At 36.6% G+C, this 18,179-nt stretch overlaps 1 protein-coding gene across 4 annotated transcripts in view; it reads right to left on the minus strand.

Annotated features, from left to right (window-relative positions):
• Nucleotides 1-18,179, minus strand: part of LOC117421126 (catenin alpha-2-like) — a 502,927-nt gene that overhangs the window by 89,501 nt on the left and 395,247 nt on the right. For all 4 annotated transcript variants that reach the window (XM_059034144.1, XM_034035092.3, XM_034035091.3 and 1 more), the window contains exons 8-9: nt 15,222-15,302; nt 1,348-1,500 (exon numbers count right to left, since the gene is read on the minus strand). In XM_059034144.1, coding sequence (XP_058890127.1) covers nt 1,348-1,500; nt 15,222-15,302 — 234 coding nt within the window. The remainder of the gene's footprint in view (nt 1-1,347; nt 1,501-15,221; nt 15,303-18,179) is intronic.

Below are 18,179 nucleotides of genomic sequence, written 5' to 3' on the forward strand. Positions count from 1 at the left end.
TCTTTGCTTCCTTCTACCACAAATTATTACCTAGCCCTGTAATGCTATTGATTTACCTGTACTATATCACATTTTAATCACCATAAACCATGGGCTAATATATACCTGCCAACCGTGATTGCTCTTACCAAGGGAATTTTTGACACATTGGAAGATGTATCTCAAATTCCGATATCCATCTGCTAAGTTTTAACTAATGGGGTCTATGTGGTTATTAGCCTTCCTGAAATGATTGCGACTCAACATTCTATATCACTTGGTGCCTCAATAAAAATATTCAACTTATTCTTTCTTTTATGTAAAAAAAAATTAAGAAAAAAGGCCTTGTACAGCAGCTTGCTGATTTCAGAGACATGATGAATCTATTCCTTAACCCTCCGGCCGTCAGGATTTAAGATTTCCTAGGAGGACAATAATTCCACTAAAGCCGGCTCATGCAGTCCAAAGGTCTGGGTCATCACAAATAGACTCATTTCAACAGCCATCTATCTATCTGCAGGTGTCCAGAACATGCCTTAATGCCTCACTATGTGATAATATTTACTGGCATTCTCCAAGCTTATAGGGAGAAACCTGAAGGCCAATGCAATATTGGTTAAACATGAAATGGTATTGATTTGTTTATTTATTGGAAATATATATTTCTGCAGAGCAGGATCATTTCTTTTACTAAGAGTGCTGGAGAACTGCAGTGAGAATAATATGTCACTGATACCACTGAAACAGTTTTATTTATTAACATGTGTTGTTGGAAGCAAAACACAATATGCTGTTCCTTTTAGCTTGTCTATTGCAGTTGACTTTTTTCTTATTGAATATAATTGTAATTGACTGTAATAAGTATATATCTGTTTGCTCCTATACATTTTATAATCCTCCAGTATTTACTGAGCAACAGGAGATACTTCTGCTTTTCGTATCAACAACTAGAAATGCTGTGGCTGCAGGGGGCCCTTGATTAATGAAACTATACAAAATATTATAAAACTCTCATGGTTTGAGTTTACTGCAAACTGGCATGACGACTGCTTTACATCACTGCAGTACAGCTGAAGCTCCCCTTACGACACACAGCATAAGGCAGGAGAGTGCTAAAATAAACTATATATACATACACATGCATACAAAAGCTGTCAGCACTACATGTGTGTATCTATTACACTTTGTGAGCGAAACACTGTTTTTATGTGCATTTTGATCCTTTTCACAGAGACTTTGTCGGCATTTGATTTAGCCCAAGGCATTCCACTGCATTTCTCTTTTACCGAGACTGTACACATGACTAGCTGCGTTTAGATTGCTTCTGCTGTCTTTTTTTGTCAATTGCTCACAGATAATTCAGCTTACCTCCACAAGCTTGTTGGCATGCTCACGGAAGACTTGGGCATATTCTTTGACCTCCTTTTCATTGCCACTTTTGGCAGCCTCAATCAGCACCAGCAGGGGAACGTTTGTCTCTAAGAAGGAATCAGAGATGTGGTCCATCACTGCCTTTCGCAGCTGCAAAGAAGATATTGCAAAAAAAGCATTACTTTCACCTTTAAAAGCAAGAGGACAGTTACTACAGTTAACACTTTGAATCCATTCAATATGGTCTCAGCCTGCACACAGCAGTGGGGTGGATCTACATACCACCTCAAATGAAATTATTGAAATACGACACCCCCAGGAATTTTTTCATTACCATAGTACACTATTGAATCTGTTATAATATTATACACAGTGATGGTATTTAGTGCTTTGTGATGGTGGTCCACTATGAAAGGCGATATATAAAATAAAGATTGATTGATTGATTAGACCTTTATTAATTGAAACTAGACTTTGGGAGGAAAAGTATGTCAACAATTTGTTTGATATAAAGGTTTACATTTGGCTAAGTACTGTACTAATGAGTTAAATCCATTTCAGTGGTATTTCACTTTGTTTTGCCATCCACAATATTTTGAGTATAAACAAACTGAATGATAATAATTATATTGTAAGCTAGCCAGCAGAGAACTTCACTAATAAAGGACATACTAAACCTAAATTGGATAATACAATTAACAAGGAACTATAATAATATAATAATACAGTGCTCACCGTTATAACGTGCCTTGTTATAATCGGTTATAACATGGAGGGTTGTGGCTCCTATTTGCTATATAATGCCATTACAGTAGTCCTTTTATACTCGTTATAAGGTGGAACACAAATAGCACAGACTTGTAACTATGGCTCCCCACTATAGCGTTATAAAGGGTGAGCACTGTATCTTTATATAGCACCTTTCATAGTGGACCACCATCACAAAGGGCTTTACAGAGGCAGGCTGTGAACTGTGCATTATATGCAGAGTCACTTACAATAGGACATTGATTTAACATCTCATATGCAGGATGGAGCACAAGGGGGTTAAGTGACTTGCTCAGGGTCACACAGTGAGTCAGTCAGTGGCAGAGGTGGGATTTAAACCGGTGACCTTCTGGTTACAAGTCCTGGACTTTAACCACTGGACCACACTGCCTCCTAAATATGTTAAAAAGATGATAATCCATCAAAGAAGAACAACTGGTCATGTCACAGAAATGTTTCAAGTAAAACAGCCTTAAGTGTATATCAATTTATCACCTAATACTGGGCACTTAATATTAAAACGGAACATGGAATACTTTATGACAACCCTATGCTGTATTGCATCCAGTACACAGTACTTACATTTTGATCATACATTTATATTTTTACTTTATATTATGTAGGTGCTTGTTTTGTTTTAATGTTCTTTTTACTCCATTGTCAATTTAATAACATATTATTGGTTAATTGTAAGGGTTTCATGACATGGAAATGATGGTTAAAGACCATTCTAATATGAAACTTTACAATGGAGCAAACCAACAGCAATTTTGTAAATATAACAAACAAAAACAAACACTTAAAGCTTTGTGAAAATGTCTCTAATCACGCAAGGACTGGTTTCACAGACCTCCATATTAGCACTTATCTAGGTAACGTTATGTAGTTCAAGATTAGTGTTAATTAGGGTATATGAAACAAGCCGTGAATCAAGTAGACACACATTTTGGACAATGCCTTTTCCTGATGAAGAGTAGCCAACTTTTGAAAAGTTTGACTACCGTAAAACTTCAAATAATTGACGGATCTCAAATAATCGCCTGGCTCCAATATGCGCTGCGTCTGCTGGCAAATATTGTAAATAAACGGCGGGTCTCTGTCATTGCCATTGAAGCTGAGGAGGAGCTTACGCGTAATGAACTAACAACGATGAAAGTGACTCAGGATTATTAATAATAATAATAATAATAATAATAATAATAATAATAATACAAAACGTAATTTAAGGTATGCCTACATGTAATGCATATTTGTTTAATGCAGTTATTACGTTATTAAAAGATCATTTTAAGAGCGTGCTGAAAGTAGGCCAGATACAAAGTTCTTGGTGTATTTTAACGCATTTTGTTGTATTAACAATGTACAAGTTTGAGATTAAACAATAAATTATTTTTGATAATGATACTTATTGTTTTTATTGTCCATTTTTTAAAACATTTTAGAAGTTTGCATTATTATTATTATTATTATTATTATTATTATTATTATTATTATTATTATTGTGCTGTAAGCGTAGCCTACACGCCTGTGTTCTGATATCTACAGGGCTGTCTTTTAGTGGATTTAACGGTTATTATTATTATTATTATTATTATTATTATTATTATTATTATTTAGTTTTTAAATACAAATTGGTACTTCTGCTTGTTCATTTGCCAACGTTTTGCATACAGTATCCTTGTTAGCCAGTGTATATAAAAAGACCGTAATAATACTTTCGCTTTATACTTGAGGGTGTACAATACAATGTAATTATGTTATAAAATAAAACTATTACTTGGTTCCCAATGACACACAACCTTTTAACCTTTTAAGTTGCTGGGATGTTTAAATTGAGTTACAATGTTGCTACAAGGTTGTGTGTTAGCGGCTTCTCAATGACCGCATGAAGCATGTGAAGCTAGTGATCTAATATAAACACTGGTCTCAAATAATCACCGGTCTCCAATACGCGCCGGGTCTGCTGGCAAATATTGTAAATAATTGAAGTTTTACGGTACATTTTCTTAAAAATCCACCGACCGATAAATGACATGCTGAAAATTTAAAACATAATGGAGAGGCTAGGTTGGGTTTTAAAATCTAATTTTATTAAACTTTTGTGGTACATTCCTTGTGTAATAAGATAAATAAATCTTTCCATTTGCCAATACAGAGCTTGCACTAAAATCCTGGATTGACCTTTCTAACAAAGCTTCTAATAGAAATAGAGGCATAATCCCAGAGCGGCTACACTATTATTTACGAGATGCAAACCTTGCCTCATAAACTGCAGTGATGATAGACTGTCTCAGAAAGTATGTTTTTCAAACTCGCTGCTTTATCTTTTAAGTCCAGATGGTGAGTTAGCACTAGTACATTGCAACAGTGTAAACTTAATGTAGTCTAATTACAATGCACACAAAAGCTCTATAAAATAATTAATACAGTGCATATACTCAACAAAGCTTGAAAAATAAATATCTTTGCAACCGTGAATAAGCTGAGGGCCACATGATCTTCAAAGATGAGCTTAACATCCGTTTTACAAATGTGCTTTTTAATGGGAAACTGCATGTTCCTAAGATTAAGCACCTGTTCCGACATAAAAACAGATGTCTGGTAAAACTGTTACCAAGATGCCTCCTGCCAATTGCCTCTAATTTTATGCAAACTACTAAACTCATCAATGTCATGTACTGATGAAAGGTGTGTGTGTAAAGTAAGAGTTAAAAAAGCAAACAAACAGAAGAATAATATAATTCATTAAGGAAGCATTTCAACAATAATTCGATGTATAAAATAAAACCCCTGTGAGTCAGTAACAGCATCAAAGTGTGGAAGAAAGGTCAGTCAAAGCAAAACTGTTTACCACGGCAACTGTTAGTGCTCTAGTCTCCTTCTGCCTCAGTCAACAAAGTTCACTGAAACCTGCTGATGCCTTACATCTGTTCCTAAACATGATTCATTCCTAACAACATTGCTTGAACAAGGATCTCACAAAGTTCACTGCCATGTTATTTTACCCATCTTGGTAAAGCAACATATTAATAATGTAAGAAATATTTCATTTTTAAAACATAATATTTCTAGAAGGGCTTATTTGAGCACAGACCATACATCTCTACAGTTTTAGACGTTTCACAGTGGAAAAAAACTGAAACACCCCCGTCTCTGCATGACAGAAATAATTTCTACAAAACAGCATTGGGTTTTCTAAGCCTACATGTATTTCAAAATAAATGATAATGCCGTTAGATTTATAATGTCTCTTCATATGCAATGCGCAAGTGAGCGTACGATACTGTGACCAGTACCAGTATGCCATGTTTCTGACAGTGGGGCTTAGGCAAATGCTCATTAGAAGTATACAATTGAGTTCAGGATCATGGGTACCAGCCTTTGCTGTAACTTGGGGGTTTAGGGATAAAAGTGGGGTTCAGGTTTTTTAGTTGTAACTAAGATCTGGCTGAAGCACATTACAGCTGTGTAATGAGTTTCAGACAGTGAGTCGTGTCCCCAGAGATGTATGTAACCAAGCAAGATTTGGATGTTTCTTTGTAGAAGAAGCAGTATACAGTAAAAAGACTGCCTCAGGCATCTTTCCTCAACCCTTTCATTTGTCTGCTAGTTCCAGTAACTAACTTTGCGATGTTTCATTTAATCACTAACTTAAATCTGTGTTATCTGTGCAATGCATTTACCCTTTGTTGCTTTTACCTTTATACCTAAAGCTATAGGTAAAGATAAAATACATTTGTTGCCGGGAGAGCCCACAAGACTTCCTGCTGTCATTAGTATTAAGAAAGGTCCTCTTTCTGTTGGGCTTACAGTCCATTGAGAGAATACCTCTGTACTATCTTAGCCTGGAATTGTTTCAGAGAGCATGCTCTGTTGCACCCTGAAGTTCTGCTCACTTGTGATCTGAATAATAATTGCCTGTTGACTTAATACCAAGCTTATTGTAGTGAATATAAAACCATAGGTGGCTTGGGGTTTATTACAGCTCAGTAATCCAATCAACAGGATTTTTGATTTTCATAACTTGGTATTGTGAAGCTAAAGAAAGTTACAAGTAAGTTTGAGACTAAATATTCAATGATTTCTTTATATATATATATATATATATATATATATATATATATATATATATATATATATATATATGAAGAAAGACAAGGTCAGTCATATACAAGTAATGACCGCTGAAGGGAACTTATTGCATTTATAAACTAATTTTTTGGTTTTTGCGCATGAAGACATTTTTTAAATGTGTTTCTGGTTGGAACTTATGTTGCTGTTTAAAATTTGTTTCAACAAGTCCTGTCAGCTTTTAGAGGGCATCTACCTGTGGGATAATGTCTGCGCTCTATTTGCCACTTCATTGTTTGAGACGATCTGTTAGGCTTAAAATAGCACTTGAATGGTAGCACTATGATAATGAAACAAACATGCGTATTAATGAATGTGCTGCAAGAGCTGTATTTTAGGGGTTTCTCCTTCCATGATGTTCTATCCTGAAAGGCATCATGATTTGTTTTTGAGAAAGACAACATTTGCATTCTGTTAGCTGGCTGTATACTTTTCGATTGTCCAGGAACCTAAAACACCTCTGCTTAACCTTTTGATCCATCAAGAAGTTTATGACAATTGAAGTTAACAGAGCATGCATTTTCTGTGGTGAGTTCTGGCTGCAAGGTATTCTTGACTTAATCAAGACAATTCCAGTGCCAAATGATATCAGCACCTAGGCTGCATGAAACAGATTGAGGGACCGTAGGACTATCTTGCAGAGCTTGTGCCTGATGTCTAAAGGTATACTTCTAAGAGGAGAGACCTTAAATTCAGTTATCAATCAAGATAAGCTATGAGGAATGGTTTGACAGAACAATTTGTTAAATGAGATGACAAGGGTATGAACACGTGGCACCTTTCCAGCAACTCAAATGGATACGTGGCAGGGGAATACTAATTGCATGAGGCAAGACATTTAAGGATATTAGCTCAGCACTGTCAGCCTATTCTTCCCAATTAGTGCTATTCATCAATGCTAATAACAGCTGGAAAGCTATTTTGTTATGATTTTTTTTCTTGATGTCCTCAGAAAAAGCAGCTAAATAGACGGCATTTCACAGATGCCAGTGTTCAAAGACACAATGAATACATTCACACAATCAAGACGTTGCAAATGGACGAAGTATCACAAGATTATCTGCCAGAAGTAAGGCATTGTGTGGTAGAAGTTTTGAACTTGTGACGGAACTATTACAGCTAGACCCCAGAATTCCAGGGCTTCTGACCTACACAGAGTCAGATAATGAGTGCGCAAGATGGAATCACATTAATTTTAATGCAATTAAGGAAAATTATGACTTACAACCCATGAAGGAGGAAGGTAGCTCTATGTCCTTGTCTGTACTTGCAGCTTTAGTGCATTAATAGCTCCCTAGTCAGAAAACACAATACCATTAGAGGCTTCTCTAAAATATACTTTGTAATAGACCAAATGCCCCTGTGCTATCATGTCTTTTTTATATAATTCAGGGTTAGAAACTAACGCTTGCCTGTTCACCCGAGGCAAATTAAAACTGATGAGAGACTAGTTGATGTCTGTGCCTCAGTAGTCCTGTGGGCGAGTGCTTAAAAAAAAGTGTACACATATATTCTCACGTTCATAGGCTTGCGTTTAAAAAATGCAGGAAAAGGTAATTTTCTAACGGGTGTAGCAGTGGTGAACAGACATTCATAATGCTTATAAAACAGTCACTGTCATGCCGAAATTTGCATTATTTTGAGATATGCAAATCTGTCAGCGTTTCATTGAATGTTGTCCATGTGATTACTTACGCTATTCATTTATGCATCGCTGTGAACTTTCGGTATAAACAAAATGTACTTTTTAGACATCAAAACAGTATAAAAATGTAAATTTCCTCACATTAAGTTTCATTTTTCAATTATGTATTATGCTTTTTTGAAAATGCCCCAATTGCTTGAACACAACAACTTAGTAGGTCAATCTTTAATCAGTGTAAAATATTAAAGTATTTAAAACTATATAGATTTAAAGGATGCTTGCTTAACTATTACTAACGTATTCATATTACAAGAGTAAAATATTAGAATAACAATTTCATATGGTCCGTTTCCCCGTTTGAGCTATTTTTTGTTTTGACGTTTTTATACTGTTTTTATTTCTAAAAAGTAGATTTAGTTTATAATACCGAAAGGTTACATTTAAAGCACGGCGATGAATAAATTATTAGCGCATTGCATCTTTGAAGTAAGTGTAAAGTAATTTTACAAAAATGTGGATTTGTGGGTTGAAAGATCAAGTCATCATTATAACTGTGAAACTGATGAAGGTAACAATTACTAAAGAACATAAACACCTTTAAAACTGTGATTTTAAAGCTAAAATTACTTTTTAGTAGGGCTCACTCCCTTGCAAAGAATGCACAACAGTAATCTGATTTTTAATGGATGTGTGACCTGTGAGGCAAAAGGATTACATGTGGGGAAAACCTATAGAAATTCTAAACAGGCACACACAAGTGTATACACGCTATTGCGAGGACCCAGCCCAGTTAACCAGAATGGCAACTGCTAAATATGTGTCGTTTATCTGGGACGGTTCTACGGATAGTTCCTTACTGAGGCAGTGATATGCTACGTGAAGTATGCTGTCCACGGTGTTGTCCACACAGACTTTGTTGGGATTCGGAATGTGGGGAAGGCAGATGCAGAAACCCAAGTCAATGTAACTGGGAATGAGCATTAATGTTTATTGTATCTGTTTTTTTAATACAATAAAACAAATCTAAATTTATAAGTGTTTATTTTTTAAGAAAATAAAATGTAAGCCTAATATAATAGGGACCTCAACAGTTTTTGTTGATTCCGACTCAGGAACTTCACATAAGGACTAATAAGTTTACATAAGGACTAGCAAGTTTCAAAAGGCACTAGTCCTTACATTTTGTTATTAGTTTTTAACCCTGTATAATTTTACACACTCAGGGGCAAATATTCAAAGATTTGCAAATGTTCTCATCTTTCCCGCAACTCTGCTTGCGTTATGAATGTTTTGCATAAAATCACAAGTGAGTGAAATCTAAGAGTTGCAGAGAAACTGCAATTATCGCAGCGCTGCAGAAATTAATAAATTAACATGAATTAACACAGGAAATCAACCGCAACTCTTTCTAGGCATAATAACCATTGCAACTTTTTGCAAAATGAAGACGGATTATTTGGGCTTGACGAGGCATAGCCCCAGCACCTCTTCAGCTATAAACGTTGAAAATGTAATTAAATGTTTTGCTCTTAAATGCGTTTTCTTACAATTCTCAACACAGTTTTATCCATTCTGCAAGTTCTTGCGTGCGCGAAACAGAGACAGTCCACTGCCAGGGACATTTAATTACTTTACCATTTACATGCCATAAAGATGACACTGGCTGCGAAAGAAGGACTGCGACTCTATTGTCGTTTTTTATACACAAAGAAAATAAGCTTACTTGATTTGAAAAACATCTTGAACGATACAAGCAAATTCCTACACTACTTGGTTTGATTGAATGAGTAGTGCACAACAAGCTTCAATATGAAAGCTGAACATTAATTTCAATAATGAAAACAAATATTGTTGCCTACTTCACAAAAGTGAAAACTGGCTTCTTTTATTTTTAAATACCACTGCTTCGGATTATACTACTGCTTAATAACAGGAACAACATTTTATTTAGGGTTAGTGCTGAACTTAAACGCGTTCATGCCTGCCTGTACCCCTACCCCAACACAGGAACATTGCCTGCTAACTTCCCCTATTCAAAAAAAATCTAAAAACAATAATAACAGTCTGCTTCTCCATTGCCTTTTTTTCAATGAATACAATTTAATTAATGAAGAATAAAAACAAACCCAGCTAACAACTATCCAGCCTAAACAGAAATGTATTTATGTATTTATTTATTTATCGGCCTTCTGGAGTCACCTGAATGACTTTCCACTTTTTATTTCATTTTAAACCGTTTAAATGCCAAACCATAACAAAACATAGAATACTAGTGCATATACACAGAGCAAAAAATCTCTACAACTCCCCTTGCAACACACGCAAGCGGTTTGAATATTTGGCCCTCAATCACTAGCTATATATAGAAGAATAAAATGTTCGAGAAAGTTACTGTGAGATGTCTTTATCAGTACTTCTAATGCTTCTACAGCATGTCTAATATTCCACTACCCTAGAAGAACTTCTAAACTAATAACTTAGACAAATGGTACATACTGTACTGTACTGTTAGCACAGGAATTGGAAATGGAGATTATAAAAGTACAACTATCAAACAGCAGTGTTTACATTATTCATCATCTCTCGAGGATATACAGTACATGTTAATTTATCTGTATCACACCAGTTTAGTTACGCAGAGCATTTCTCAACTTTTACTTGGAAGTATTCTGGAAAAAGAGGATTTGGCATATGAGCAATTGTGTATCACAATGATGCAATCTTTTCTTGTGTGTTTCTTTTTGTTTGTTTTGTTTTTTTTTACCAGCTGTTCCATGACGTGTAAATGAAAATATCAAAACAGTTGGGATTATGTTGAAAAATATTTTGCTGATACAAAGTTTAGTGAAGGTTTGACCACAGCCAAGCACATGCCCGTAAAGTATGTATACATTTAAAGTCAATAAAAAAAAATGGAGCAAATTCTACAGAATCCAGCAAAAAAACAAAACAAAAACAATCAAAAAACGAATAAAATATTTCAGTACGGAGAATCCGCAATGTGGATGATTTAAATTGCAATTGAACAGACAAATTAATGATGAATAATGAATTTGACCGGAGACCTTGTCCGTGGGTGCTGACAGCTATCCGCAATGTTGTCTGACTAGCAAAAAACACGATGACATCATGTATTCTAGTGCCACGGATAGGAAGTGGCTCATAGGGCCACCTCCCCCCAAAAGACAAAGCCGCCACACCATGACTGGAAAAAAGAAAATGATGAATGGTTAATGCAGCAACTGCAGTGGCGCAATGCCACCTACACCCAAAATAGGAAAAGGGTGAATGAAAAGTGAGCAGCTGAAACACAGGCCCACCCCCCGCACATGAAATGCACTGAGGAGGAACTCGGCCTCTCTTCTGCTTCCAGAAATACAACCAAGTTTTCCAAGAAAATAAAAGCACAGTATTGCAGTTCAAAACTTTGAGCTGATCGTACTGTACACTTGCAGCTTTTAAAGCATTATAATAGTGTTCTTCTCAAGAGTTAAACAAATTAATAAATAACAACAAAAACAGATGTATACACACAAGATGTTTCTGTAAATGGAATCTACCTGAAAATGTAACATCTGCTTATAACTACAATGTGCCTTCTTGCTTTTGTTTGGGTCCGCTGAGAATCTGGGACATTTCAGAAAGCTTTTAATGGCAACTCTAGAGACAGTTTGGGGGCGTGCAATTGAAAGCAGGTAAGATGTCTATTTTTAAATATGGGGTCATATGTGCACCAGTAAACATTATGTATTGAATAAATTAAAAGTGATGGTTAAAATAACCGGGGGAATTAAATTGCTGCAGACTTGCAAGAGTAAATCAGGACTATTAAACACTTTTCATTTCCGTTAAACCACTTTAGAGTACCATAAAAATCAAGAAGCACAGTAATAAACATCTCAGAGAATTTAATACTGTGATAGATAATAAAATAAATGTCTGAAGAGATTTAAAAATGCCTGGCCTTGTGAATCTGTAAACTGATTTTACATATAATTATAATACAGATGTCAAAGAAGTTTACTGCTCTCCAAATATTAGCCAAGTACACTGGAACAAAATAAAGCAGGATATTTGCATTGTGAAAAAAATAAGAAAATTGCAAACTAAAATAACCTGCATGATGTATGACTTAGGCAGAAATGTGCAGCACTATATTTATTACTGGGTTAGATGCATACTTGCAGAAATATTTCCATCCAATAACATGGGCCTGTGTTACCTATGGTTATGTGTAAGTGATGTTCTTTCTTTCTGGTCTGTGTTAGGGGATCTCATGAATGCCATAGGAAATATGTGCTGTCTAACAGGGTGCTTTTTATGGAGGATGTGACGGGGTGCCCGCCCTTTTATTAATGTATACAGTATATTATTTTGTTGTTATCGCTATGATTTATTGCCATTTTTTAAATATGGATAAATATATGTATTTGTTTTTGTTATCATAATCTGAAACAAAAACACATTTGAAATGTGAAAAAACGGCAAGTTACCAAAAGTGCCCAGCCATTTAAAGTAGAGATATCAAAAACACAAGCCAAGTTTCAAGAAACCATTGAGGCAACCTTGCCCAGCACAAAGCAAATAGGCACAACTGTCAAAGTGGTGGGGGTCAAGGTTGCCCCAATTGTTTCTACTAACTTGGCTTGTGTTTTTCATGTGTTTGATCTACTTTTATTGTGCCTGAAAAACACAAGCCAAGTTAGTAGAAACTGTGTTCCCTAGTATATTTCCATGTTGACATAACAAGTTATTTGTCATTAAAATCGAATGTGCTGTAACATACATGTGCGTGGATAAAAGTGCCTGGGGTCTTCAATTATTTTTCTTTTTGCCTGCAATGTGTGCGACTAGTCCATTTTAAAATATCAATAAATCATTTAATATACATGATACAGACATCAAAACAAGTGCGTTCCCCAGTATATTTCCATGTTGACAAAATACGTCAGAAGGAGATAGACATTTTTACCTTCCTTTGGCGACTTATTTCTCTTACTGTATGACAGGTTGTGGCGGAGTGTCCCGCCCCTATGTATTTATTTATTATTATTTGTATTTGTTTGCGGCGCGGATAAAAGCGCCGCGTCTTTTGTTATTGTTTTTGTATATTTATAATTTAAAAACCCTGTGAGGATGCATGACTGATCAGCTACTGATTATTTAACTAGCTGACAGTCATGCATCCTTACCAAACGCGTGCAGAGTATAAGAACCTGCAGCTGTCCGTGCTGCAGGGGTGGGGTGTACAAACAAAAGGGCACGAGGGCCAAACAAATAAACAGACAAACAAGTAAGTGTTGTGCTGGCTAATCCAGCACGTTTTAGCAATTGTTTTTATATTCTGTCTCCTCTCTATCTCCCCGTACCTCCTCTCTGTACAAATAATAATAAATAAATAAACAAATGATAATAAATAAATACATAGGGGCGGGACACTCTGCCACACAGGTATTTACTTTTTTTTCAACATTTCATGTAAGAGTGTTGGGAACTACACATTAAATGTGGAATGGTGCTTTTGGCTGATATACTTTACCCTGAAAACACGTCAACTATCCGTGCTGTATAGATAGTCACTGGCAGTTCTCACGCTTCCCTGTAACTTGGCGCGAGGAACTGCCATTCCTCTCGATATTGTTTTAATCAGTGTGGCATTAGTTTTGGATCGGCAGGGAGGGGGTTCAATTCCTCCCTGCCAAATACATGTGAGAATGTGGCTGGAGTCTTAATTAGGTAATTGTTAATTATTGATTAATTGGGCTCCAGCCACAAACTATAAAAGCCAGGAGAGTTGGAGAGCAAAGGAGACTGTTTGGAGAAGAAAAGACAAATGAATGCTACTGGTGTATTTTTTGAAAGGTACGCATTTTGTTTATTGTATTTGTATTTATTTTGTGGTGGTTTATTTTGGCCCTTGTGCCTTTTTGTTTGGTTTTATTTCATTTGGTAAATACGAGTGCAGCAGCACAGTTTTGCCTCGCACTACTTGTGTTTCTGAGTACTTCTTCCTGGTCTGGCATCGCCACACGACCCAACCTGTTCACAAGGATCAGACTTTATTAAGATAGATCCTGTACAGTATAAAGCTACCATATGGAAAACATAAAAAGGTTTAATCATGCCAGAGCAGAAGTCCTTTTCTTTCAAAAAGGAACGTTTCACGTTAGATCAATGCGGTCTACTATTTGTCTAAATATCTAAATTCTTACAGTGCTTGTGATTTGCTGTTATCAGACATAAACCACTCTGTAAATCTAGCCTCAATATGCTGAAGTTTGATTTGGTTTGGAAGTGTGGTGCTGGATGTGGGTCCTGTTTAAAAAGGTCTTTCAGCATTAACTGCCAGAAAATAACTACAGTTTCAATGTCTGGATCGTCGGGAGTTGGAGGGAACAGCAAGGTGAATTTTTCTTGATGTTTAAGTAAGTTAGGGAGAGGGGATTAATAAGGGAAGCAAGACCCCAAAACTCCAGCCAAAAATAACAGCCTGGTGGTCAGCTGCATCAGACCCTGTATTGTTCAACATTTTAGTGCAGTACTAATTACTGTAAGTAAAATGTAATTTTAATAGCTATGAAACCCACTGTATCAGACATTACCAAGGGTTACGGACCAGTCCAGCAAAGTCATTTATATAATTTATTAGGACATCATCCCTAATAAATCATAGTCCTTAGTTATGCTTGTACAACAATTAATAATAAACTGTAAATCCTAGTACTGCTCAGAAAGCATACTGCCTGCTGTAAACAGATTAGCATTTGTCTGTGTCCTCTGGAATATATACATAGCCATTCATTTTCATCTGTGCCCTATTAACAGGCTCCAGCGTAGACTAACATTTGAGAGTGGAAGCTAGGCCAGGAGTAGACTTCAGTATGATAATGAATGTCAACGATTATTTTGGGGTAATCAATGTGCAGAGCAAAATTTCGGAAGTGTATTAACAGGATTGCCAAATAAGCACTTCCTGGGCCCGATAAAACATGCACTTTTTAGAAGTTAATGTCATCTTTTCTGGCTCATTACTGGCAGTGTTTTAAAGCAGACAAAGCAAGGCACTTGCAGTAGTTTATCATCCTGAAATGCACCATTAATACTTTTAGGGTGTGGGTCAATTATATGGTGCTTGTTAAGCATAGTTTGTGAGGAGAGACAGCCCCAGCACGTTTTAAAAGGGTGAACTTTTTGTTTTCCAAAATTTGTTTTCACTTTGGCTCGGGTTAAGCCAGCTCTGCACAGCATTCTGACTCATTACAGTCTAATAAAGTAAAAGCACTAATAACCGCTTTGAAAGACGGTGCAAAATGCAATATTACTGTACCTGTCTTCGTAGATCTCTTGTTTTTTTGGTCATCTTATCAATGGCGGTGTTAAGTGGGTCTCCTTTTTCATTTCGGCCAGTCTGAAAAATAAAAACAAACAGCAGACGGTTTAAATTTTATGAGAAAAAAAGTTGTACATTGGGACATTTAATTATCCCTTCGAGACCTGTCCATTGCTTCTGTAATAAATGGTATTTATTATGTCCCACCCCTTCGATTTGTTCTGGACTGACTGGTACAGTTCAGCTTAGTCAGAGAGAGCGAGCGCTTGGGAAAACACTGCTTCCTGGTAATGACAGAGGAGGATAAAATGAGACTACTGTACTGTAACATAAATGGTGATTGCCCACAATCCTATCTGTGAAGCCTGAGTGCTATTGCAATGGGAATTGCTCTACAGTCCGAGCCTACCCTTGCACCACCCACTGAAAATGTACTGTACAAACAGGACAGGAAAACTAATAAAAAACACTTGAACTAACAATTATAAGAAATCACACTTTTCTTTAAAATCCATCAGCTGCTGGTTACATACATCTTTGTTTTGAGGCTTCCAGTATCATTTCCTGGATAAGCAGAACAAACAGGTTGTTTCAGCTGGGAACCCTTTATAAATGCAAGGTCACTTCTCAAAATGACCTGTCCCAAAGCAAGACCAGGGATGAGAAGAAGAAATTAAATTCATTTATAGAAAAATACTTGATCATTCAGCTGTATTTTGAAAGCAAAAAAATCTATATTTAATTAAAATAAAACGTTCACAGAAACAACAATGTGAAATCCACAAATGACTCTAAATACTGCCATGCCCAAAGCAAAACACAGTGGCTCTTGGGAAGTCTTTGATATGATTACTGACAAGGAAACAAAGAACATTGGTGTGCAAGCACATTATTAAGGGCTTTTTTTTTTTTTTTTTTTACTGGAGTATAGAACTTTCCTTCTATATCCCATCCAACACCTTGTTAATTTTGATGATCTAAAAAATGTATTGGTATTTGTATTATATAATAATACAGAAAATAAGTCCTTACAAAAGAAATGGCAAGGATAGGATGGGATAGCATAGTGTAGTTTCTCCACTTCACATTTTATGAGAAGTACAACTTTAAAAAAAGAAAGAGAAGTGGCAAAACAGATCCCAAGATTGGCTGAAGAGGGCACAAAGTTCAGACTAGAAAGAAGAGCATCAAGCAGCTGTCAATATATGATAACATTAAGCCATCTGCACTTTTCAATAACTCAATAACTGACCTGCATTACATGTTTAATGTTTGAGAGAATCATGGATAACAGTTCACAGTTTCAGCTTGGGGAAATAACTCGGATACAGAACATCTGACAAAGTGGGCTTCTATAGCTGAGTCACATACAGGGACTCAAGGGACTGTAGATGGGCTCTGATTGGGAGAGTAGCTCTCAAGTGCATGGTATTGGATTAGCCAATGAGGTTTTGCAAGTGGATTATTATCTAGTATGCTGCTTTCTATTGCTTTTGCATTTTCAAAGTTGGCCTGAGGCATTGTCTGTAATGGTTAATGTACTGTATCAACATTACATGTGAGAAGCATAAAGAACATGAAGATTTTAGTAAGAGAATGGAGAATGAAACAGTTTACATAAAGTACGCAGGGAATAGGTTATGCATTTATTGTCCATGCCACCCAAGATGTCACTAAGTTTATGGCGTAAGGAGATACGTATATACATATTCATGATACATGAATATGAATACATATTCATGTTCATTGCATAAACATAGAACAACTGATGATGGACCAAATGCTTTTTGTAGGATGAATGGGGGTGGGCCATGTACAGTCCATAATGGGAAATTATAATATTGTAACAAGTCAGACAGTGCTGTCTAGTGGAAGACAGCACATCGGGATGTATCTGACCTGACAGCCAGCAGGCTCCCTCCCACATGCAAATAGCTGTTGGAAGGGATTGTTGTTTATGGGGCACTGGGCTTTGTGTTAATGGTTTATAATTGCAGTTAATGTTCCATTGTTCCTGTTGTGTGTGTGTGTGTGTGTGTGTGTGTGTTCTATGTCTAGTTTGTTTGTAGGTGTTGTTTTGTTTAGTCACCCGAGGTAGTCGTTTGTGTTCCTGTGGTGGGCTATGCTCTCTCCTTGATGTCACTGTGTGTTGCTTGTGACTGTAAGGGTTAGAGCTTCTGCCCCCTTGAGGCTCAATAAAGGCTTCAAAAAGCAATTCCATTTTGTCTTTGCTTCATTGTTGACCCGGCAAGTGACGTCTTTTTAATGATTGCTAACAATATAAAAATTGTTTAATTATACAGAGCATGGATAACATTAGGTTATTATCAAAACCCTGGTTCCCTGAAATAGAAATGTAACCATTACCGCATGGGTATTTATCCTTAAAGACCCTGTAACCTGAATAGATATAACAAAGACTGCTCGTCAGAGCCTGTGACGCAGTCATGCCTGCCCCTGAGGGCATAAATAGACTGCACGCGCAGATCTCAATATCATTTTTTCTTCAAGACTGCTACAATCATAAACGCAGCGACCTTGAAGGTTAATGGTTACATTTCTATTTCAGGGAACCAGGGTTATGAAAATAACCTAACAGTCCCTATCAAGTATGAAATGTAACCATTACCTCATGGGTAGAAATACCAAAGCTGTTGAAAGGCAATTGTTGCAGACAACTGGAATGCCACAGGCTCGGCCAAGGCCACCTAGCGTGTTACCATGAGGATCTCCAGTACTAATGGCTATGGCTAAAAATAGAGGGAGAACTCACCTCTATGCTTTTGTCGGAAGGGTCGACCCGGAAGCCGCCCTCAACAAACCAGGGTTTTGTGGATCTATGACATTCAGCCGATATAACCGCGTGAAGGTACGGGGAGTGGCCTAAACTGCTGCTTTGCAAATGTCTTTGACAGATGCACCCTGGAATAAAGCCCATGAAGCTGCCATGCCCCT

Source organism: Acipenser ruthenus, chromosome 1 (assembly GCF_902713425.1).
Source record: "Acipenser ruthenus chromosome 1, fAciRut3.2 maternal haplotype, whole genome shotgun sequence".
In the NCBI taxonomy this organism is placed as follows: Eukaryota; Metazoa; Chordata; class Actinopteri; order Acipenseriformes; family Acipenseridae; genus Acipenser; species Acipenser ruthenus.